This window comes from Mercenaria mercenaria, chromosome 8 (assembly GCF_021730395.1).
Source record: "Mercenaria mercenaria strain notata chromosome 8, MADL_Memer_1, whole genome shotgun sequence".
NCBI lineage: Eukaryota > Metazoa > Mollusca > Bivalvia > Venerida > Veneridae > Mercenaria > Mercenaria mercenaria.
The window spans coordinates 73,822,552-73,831,354 of record NC_069368.1 but is presented as its reverse complement, the minus strand read 5'-3'; the positions used below and the strand labels follow the sequence as shown (position 1 = coordinate 73,831,354).

General features: G+C 33.5%; 1 protein-coding gene across 1 annotated transcript; it reads right to left on the bottom strand.

Moving 5' to 3' along the window:
- Positions 1–615: 615 nt before the first annotated feature.
- Positions 616–8,767, bottom strand: LOC123565258 (receptor expression-enhancing protein 5-like). The gene is made up of 4 exons (XM_053549191.1): positions 8,604–8,767; positions 6,348–6,441; positions 4,701–4,839; positions 616–705 (listed from the first exon to the last, which is right to left on the bottom strand). Exons 1-4 carry the CDS (start codon positions 8,740–8,742, stop codon positions 616–618), a joined length of 462 nt encoding a protein of 153 aa, XP_053405166.1. The 5' UTR covers positions 8,743–8,767.
- Positions 8,768–8,803: the final 36 nt, after the last annotated feature.

The following is an 8,803-nucleotide window of genomic DNA, read 5'->3' as shown; positions in this document are numbered from 1 at the left end:
CACCTCACCAACAAATTTCCAATTGTGTTTTGTCAGATGGAAATAGTGTATTCTATAATATTCACCATATGAACTAACCAGACCAGGTGAATTATTATTACAAAAGTGAAATATTGTCTATTGAACAGAAACAGTATTATCTGACAATATTTACCTACTTTATAGTTCATCTTCATATATTGCTAAAAAAAGTTAAATAATTCATACCAAAAATAATAAATGACAAAACAATAGAAACCATGACTAGGGTAATAAACACAATTACTGATAAACGTAAAATTTATTTTTGTTAATTTAAAAAGTTATTTGTGTTCCATCATTTTTCAATTCCACAAAATGTGCCAATCAAGTAAAAAACTAAATTTAGTTATAACCAACCCACACGTCTTTTTCCATACATGTGGATAAATTAAATTAAATTTAAAAATGTATGTTAGATCATTAACAAATACTCTCAAAAACGTATCCACACAATTGTGACAAATCATTTATTGACAATTCAAGACTTGAATAAAACTAAAATATGTAATACTATCCATTGAAAAATTTTGGGCTTTCTCTTTAAGATAAAATGATTGCTTAGATTTCTGAACTTGTCCACATTTTTAAGAGATATTATGAGCCTATTTGCCTTGATTCAATGGTCCATACTGAACTAAGAACTGAGCCATTAGTGTCTTTATACCAGCAAAGATGACTACGTTTCTAGTATAACAACAGAAAGCAGACGGTAAAGCTCAGAAATAGTTTCTCCAGTTTTAAATATAAACTCCAAATCTCACTATAAGGACAAGCCAATTAGAATCCATTAAATTCCCAACTCATTTTACCAAATATATTGACTGAGAATTCATGAACAAAACTCAATTGTGGGAAATGTAAACAGAGGTAAAGTTAACTTAAATCAAATTTCTATAGACTTTCTAAATGTAGAAATCTCATGTAACGCATCAATTGCAGATTTATATACTTTGACCTCATCATTTTTTTGAATTAAAAAAAACTGTCTTCATTTAGGCCTATCCCAAGTACCCAAAATAGAATCAGTAAAGACTTCATCAGCGAGTTTAAATTTTTAACGTTCAGTGAAAAAATAAATGTAAATTTTGAGCAAAATGACAGTTTCTACGAAGATGCCAGTAAAAAGTTAACTGTACAGAATTGTAAAGAGTAACCATCTGCCAAACAAATACCTTTGTCCATCCAAAATTGGAGAAAATCACAATCATTTGTCTCAGTAAAAATAAAAATCAAACAAAACAATAATATAAACTTTACACCACGGTGCTGCCATACAGGTAAATAGTGCACCTTTCTTTGAAAGTATTATTAGAAACAACACAGATACAACATTTACTAAAAATCTTCCATTTTAATCTAAACTCTATAAAATGTCACTATTTGACCTTGACTGCAAGGGTGGAACTAGAACTATAAGTTAATCTGAGTCAAAAGTGAAATGTCCTTTGTTGAAACATGGACTCACTTCCAAAAACAGATGCTTCACCATGTTTCCATTAGTATAATATACATTATACACAAAGGCACACTTAACATCTTAATCGAATATAAGTCCCAACCGCAGTTAGTTTTCATTTAATAAACTCTGGACATCTTTTAACTTGAATATACTTTCCAATAAATAGTGTTTATATTTTTAAATTTATTTCGTATTGTTGGGTTAACGTTGCATGACCAATTAAGTCAAATGGCATTCAGCTTGCTGGGAAGACAGGTAGCCCATCGCGTGCATTATTTCATCAGATCATGTTCTGAGTAGACACCTGACTCTAAAGTATTTCCTCACATGAAGATTCAAGCTGAGTGGGTTTGAATCAGATGATAAAAAGTGAATAAGTACAATTAAATTGCAGACCCAAAATTATTTAAACCTTTCAATCCAATTTGTGACAGAATTAAAAATAAAATACGTATTTACCTTTAAACCAGATCTATTTATAAGTATATTCATCAATTAAGAAAGTTTGCACAAGCTGATTTACAAGATTATCTTGTACATTTCATGAACAACTAAAACTGTAAAATTAACTTAACAGTTCCTTCGACCAGAACCTGCCAGGTTCAAAAAGTTATACTGTAACTAGGAATTGAAAGGAAAGATAATTTTCATTTTGTACTATTGAGTACCAAACTTGAAGGAAAAAAAACAATTTTGTCCATATAATAAAAATCAACAAGTACCATCTTTGAAAATTTCACACCACGGTGCTCATCATTCCCTAGGTAGCAAACGTGGATAACCCTTTAAAGATATTAGTTAGGGAAACATACCCTCAGAATACTACTGAAACATTATGAAACACAATTTTGAAAACTCCTTATTTTAAAATTTACAAACTTCTTAAGTCAATCGCTCGAACTGACTTATTTTTGATGTAATAGAATGCAAGTTAAAGGGAAAATAATTTGAGAGTTTAATCAGAGTTAAATTGTGTCACTGGTACTTTATGTATGTTTGGTTAATGGACATCCACACCAAAAACAGATGTACAAAATATTGACTGTAAAATAATTTATACACAAAAATCTAAAGTTAAAAGGTCATAATTTTGTAAAATTAAAACCAGAGTAGATTGTTTTCCATTGTAAGATGATGGTAATAGTCTTTAAGTTTCAGAAACTTTTACATAACGTATGGTTACAAAATTTAACAAAAATTCTAAGTATGGGTTAAATTCTGACACAATTATAGGTATGTGGGTATTGTTCCAAACTTGATTGTGGAATAAGTATTTTAGTTGCAAGTCAATATTTCATACAGAGATATTGCTTTGATAAACAACTTAACCATTCCGTAAACAGCATATGCTTCCTCCCAAAATTCAATCTGAGTTGGGGTGTTTCTGGACAGACTTCGATAGGAAATAGTGTATTTGTCAAGTCAATACGTTATAACCAATTCTGACTAATCAAAATTCTTTAACCAAGGCAACCCAATTAGTGAAGAAAGTTTAAAAATAAATACGAAGTATTCTGTTCCATTAACCTCAAGAAAATTCATTTAAGTCCACCTAATCAAATTTAAAATAAAACATGTCACACAAGCGATTTTACACATATTATAACTGTGTTTTACAGAAATATCTGAGAAATTAATCCGATTCGTTCTGACCAGAACATAATTTTCAATAGTTAGTTTAGCATTTAATATCTGTAAGATAATTCTCATTCCATACAACTATATATAGTACTGCCAAATGTAAGGTTATAAAAAATCAAGTTGATCTCTACAAAATACCAGTATACTTCCATTTATGAAGTTTGTCTGAGCCTATCGATTGCTATCATAATCTGCCCAAACAGACTGTGAACAACGTTGAAACACAAATTTGAGTATATCAGGCTCGTGGTAAAACAATACCAGCACAGTTATACCTAGAAACATTATGAAACCAGATAAAAAAAATCCCAGTGAAGAATTTAACATGAGAAACTGTAAACAGCCCGCATCCCACTGATGACTCTGTTGGTTGTCCAGTAAATAAAATTTCCAAGTTAAAAAGACATTTCAGTTCAAAATACAAATCTAAAATTACAAGTGTTATGTGATAGAACTTTGAAAAATATAAACTTTTTACAATTTCAAGGTCAAAAGCTTAATAGGTAACCGAGACTATTTCTATTCAAAATTTTAACAAAATTTTAATTTAAAATAAGGGCAATATCTGCAAAATTAAAATGCAAGTTACTAGGGATCGTCTATTATGCAAGACTGATGGATAATAATATTTTAAGTTTCAAGTCAAAAGGGTTGACAGTAAACTAGATTTGGACTTTATCAAAAATTTTAACAAAAAATTCTAAGTTAAAAAGGGGCACAATTCTGTCAAAATTCAATCAGAGTTGTGGGTATTGTTTCATAGGTGTAGATTTCGATGGTGAATAAGTATTTTAAGTTTCAAGTCAATAGCTTTGACAGTAACAGAGATATTTGACTTTATCAAAAACTTTAACCAAAAATTCTAAGTTAAAAAGGGCATAATTCTGTCAAAATTCAAATCAGAGTTATGGGGATTGTTTCTCCTGGTGCAGACTTTGATAGTAAATATCTATTTTAAGTTTCAAGTCAATAGCTTTGATAGTAACAGAGATACTGACTTTATCAAAAACTTTAACCAACGGCAACGCCGACGTCGGGGCGAGTGCAATAGCTCTACATTTTCTTCGAAAAGTCGAGCTAAAAAATAATATAGAGAAAATGTTTCTGTTTCATTGTAAGATCGAAATGTCTTTCCCAAGTCCACACCTGAAGCAATATTTTAACAAAACAGGTGTTCACCAGACATTTCCATACTTATAACAGGGTGTACAGAATCATCATGCAGTACAAAAATTAATACATTTGCGTTTCTGGACCAATTAACATAATTTTCAATAGGTTTAGAGTTAAATACAGGCATTTAATTATCCTGTAAGACATTCCTGGATTCCATACCAACTGAAGTAATATATAACTTCCCTAAATGAATCACAGGTGGATGACAAAAACTTCAGAGGTACTATCTTCTACAAAATAGCCCAAGTCTACATTCATGTTGCATGGGAAGTTAATTACATGACCTCTTCACTTGGGCTATCATAAGTCTGACCACAGAATACAGACTGTACAACTTGAAACAAAAAATTGAGTATGCAGTCAGGGTCTCCTTTTAAAACAGAATACAGCACAGTTCACTCACCTTTAGAAGCCAGTAGAATGGGATCCAGAACAAAAAGATATCAGTGAAGAATTCTAACAGTGAGAAGAAACTGTAAACAGCCCAGTACATCAACCACTGAGTGTCATCTTCTTTGTTTGTTGTCTCAATCGCCTTCACACTATATGGAAATACAAGGTTAACATGCACATTTTCAGAACTTCAAAATACAATCTAAAATTACAAGGTAAATATGATGGAATGAGAAATTTAAATAACATGGTATAGTACACATTTATTACTAAATGGCTTGCTGGTCAATAGCATAAACAAGGTTAGACCACTGACCTGCATGTCATTCAATAATTTTTAAAGCTCTATAAGTTTTTAAAATTTAAATATTAATAGCAACTACTGACTGCAACCATTATATAATTGCAACAGTACTACAGACCGGTCTATATCATAGCAAAGACTGGAATATGGAGTAATACATCTATACATTTGTAACTGTATACAATTACAGAATGGCTTGCAAGTCAATAATCAAAACTATTGCTTGAGGTCTGAAAGATCAAGGGCTTTTAATTTTGACTACTAACTGGCAACCCATTCAGTAGGTCACTGGTGTTTTATTACATGACATGATCATAAGAAATTAATTTTCATTTTATTTTTACTTATTAGCCCTGTACATGTGTTGAATATATATTGGTCACATACCACAAACTTTGGACCAGCAATTTATGTAAAGAGTAGTCAATAATATATTAAACTCAGGGTTCGAATTTAAGCTCGCATACTCGCGAAATGCGAGTGCAAATTTCAAACTGCGAGGTGAGATTTCAGACACCAGCATTTTTTTGCGAGTGAAAATTTTTGGCTGAATAATGTGCATTTCTAACGGTCGTCTCGATCTTACACTGTTCTTTATTTAACAACTTGCGGTCATTGCAGCGCATTGTCATTTGCAGGACGAATTTCGGAGCACTCTTTCATCTTTAGTCGTAAACGGAAGTTTACACTCGATACATGTCCCGTGCGCATGTCTTTTCAACTGCTGACAAGTACCTGCGCTAATTTTGATGATGTTTACCGCATCCGGTGGGTTTTTTGGTAATCTATAATAAGTTACTATTTACATAGCGCAGATACGATTGGCTTGACTCGTCACGTGGATGTTTGTGTTAATGTTGTAATAAAGTGACAAGTCGCGGAAAATGCAAGTTGTTTTTTCATTTAGCAAGTTAAAAAAAATACCACTTGCGAAAAAATGCAAGTAGAAGATCTGGCTAAATTCGAACCCTGAAACTTCCACTACAGAATCTGCAAGTCTGTTAAATATATCTGTGTTAAATATATCTGTCCCTCATAAGCAACTCTAATTGACCGGATAATGCTTACAATCTGTCAAAAGTTCATGATCAAATCACCAAATTTTTGACAACTATAATAAACACCAGAGCTGTCCATAAGACAGCATGCTCGACTTTTCTCAGTGCTTGAATGAGAATAAGAGCTTTGTCAGTAAAAACTTTATAAAACTTTAACCATAAAATTCTAAGTTAAAAAGGGGCATAACTCTTAACCAACGGCGATGCCAACGCCGAGGCGAGTGCAATAGCTCTACTTTTTCTTCGAAAAGTCGAGCTAAAATGATTTGAAAAACTTTATCATTAAAGTACTTACGAGGCATATGCTGGATACAAAAATCCTATGAAATTGCACAGAAACTGGGCTCCATATCCTATCATCAAATATAATGCACATATGGCTGCCAGACCTGGAAATTAGAAATCAATTGCAGCTGAAGCTTTATGGTTCTTTCTGGGATTTTGTAAAAGCTACTCTTGTCAAAAAAAAACCAAAACAAACCAGCCCTACTATTTTTATATTTTCTGATATAGCTTAACTTATTTGTTTTATACCTAACCAGTGTCAAACCACAAAATCTGTGCACTACACTGATGACATCGCCCAAAGTTCTAGGCACATGATGATGTTTTTTTAAATGCCAGGTACTTTTTATTAATTTAAAGGCATACGCTAGAATTCTGGGCAAATTTTTTCCCAATAGAATTTCTTCAAACTTTGGATAGTGAAGTGACAATCATCTAAGAAACAAAAATATGCAATTAAAAAATCATAGGTCACCGGTATTGAAAAAGAGTTACCTGCCCTTGAAAACGTCATTTTCCCCAAAAATAAGATAAAACAGACTTCCGGAAAGTCATCAGTCTGACAGACATGACTGGAAATTTTTTTATGTGGTCCGCTGTTTTTTAATCTTAATCTGGATGCAGTCCGACTGACCGGCATTTATCGTACCCCTAGAACCACAACATCTCGGACAACACATCAAAATGGTGCCACTAACATATCATGCTTGGACAGAACCGGGAAAAAAACGTAAATTAACGCCCGACAATTGTAGTGAAAAGAAAAACTTTAAGAAAATAAGAGGGGTTGACCGAACATTTAATGAGAAATGGACTAAAAATCGCACATGGCTCGTATAAGATGGAGAAAAGCAACTGCTGTGCACTGCATTTTTTAGGTCCTGCTTATTGTTTTTCGGTTTGGCAGATTTTTAGGCATTGCTGGACCGAATGTCCGGTCATTTTTTCCAACCTTCCTGAAGTCTAAATAAACTAAGTCATCCCGATATGCCAAATGAGTAACTGGCTACCACTTTGTTAAACTAATTGTACGCAAGTCGCGTTATCGTGATAATTTCTGCACAGGTCAGTATCTCTCCTCCACGTACAACACAGGAAGGACCTGTTCTGTGGTGAACCTTCTGCGATGATTCTGAGCGGCGATTTTAAATCACATGTGAACTATTAAAAAAAAAAAAAAAATATTGGGATCTGGAAAGAATATCTATTTTTTCCTTCCATTTAATTGATGTTTATGTGAATAAACAGCAAAACACGAGTTTGTCACTGTTTTAAGCAACGCATCCTAAAGTTAACATACATTTACATGGCTCCGCTTCATGTCAGGTGATTGATAATGATCAGCAGCACTGTCAGCTGTACTGAGTGTAATGGGCCTTATGGCGGACATGTAAATACAGCGAGGTAGCCAAATGAAACATAACAGTGTTAACGCTAAAAGTACTAATGTGTTTTACTGTTATGTTAATAACATAAAATGATTCAGTTATTTTGTTTTAAAATTTCATCGTTTTCACCTAAATCTATTTTCACCACAGAAAAGGTGTCTTTACTGGTTTTGACTTAAAGAACGGGATTCTGCCCTATCACAAAAATATCACAATCAGTTCTGACGTCAAATTATGCACCTGTCAATATTTTGCCCGCCCAGGGGAGCGGCGGGCATACACGGGACTTTAGACAGAAGACCATTCCCGACAGGCGGGAATTTGACAAACATTTGATGTACCAGCCAGGCTCTAGGATGGGATTTAGACAAAAAATGTTGTCCCTAGGGTGGGGATTTAGACAACAAAATTTTTTAAATGTCAAATTCCCCTGGGTCGGCCCGCCGCCCCCCTGGGCGGGCAAAATATTGACAGGTGCATTATTTGGACTAGCTACCACTTGGCTACCGAGGCGGTGAATAGTACAGATTTATGGCATGATTCCTTGTTAGGTTTCAATATGGGGTTTGTTTCAGTACAGAGATACATGCCAAAATATAAAACTGTCTGTCACTGCATCATCTGTCCTTGACTGGCTTGAGTGGTCATGCATTACGGCCATGATCAAGCTGATCAATGAACTGTGCAAAATGTACTTTTAAACAAATAGTGCAACAAAGCATCTAATTCATTAACAAATTAGATATCAATACAATCCACTGTAAGATCTAGCTTATTCGATCACCAAAATTCTGGTTTTAAAAAATAATCCTGATTTTTAACCGTGGTTGAAACTTCCGGTTCAAAAAATTAGCATATTTTACATTACAATAACATACCGAGAGCAATATAAAGTCTACGGACACCAGTTTTTGTTTCAATCTTTTCCAGGATATCTGTAATGGCATTTTTCTCGTGCAATTTGGCGTCAATCTTTTCTTTCCATCCTTGGACATTTTCTTTCACTGCGTTCGCCATCTTGACTTTCGAAAGTTTACTGGTACCTAGTCGATAAAGTTGAAAATCGCCAAAGCGTGAG

Excerpts from the sequence above, each read along its gene's own strand:
- LOC123565258 (XM_053549191.1), bottom strand. The coding sequence starts at position 8,742 with ATGGCGAACGCAGTGAAAGAAAATGTCCAAGGATGGAAAGAAAAGATT. Across the intron at positions 6,442-8,603 it reads TAGACTTTATATTGCTCTCG|GTCTGGCAGCCATATGTGCA; the intron begins GTATGTTATTGT and ends TCTAATTTCCAG. Across the intron at positions 706-4,700 it reads CATTCTACTGGCTTCTAAAG|AAACGTAGTCATCTTTGCTG; the intron begins GTGAGTGAACTG and ends TTGTTATACTAG.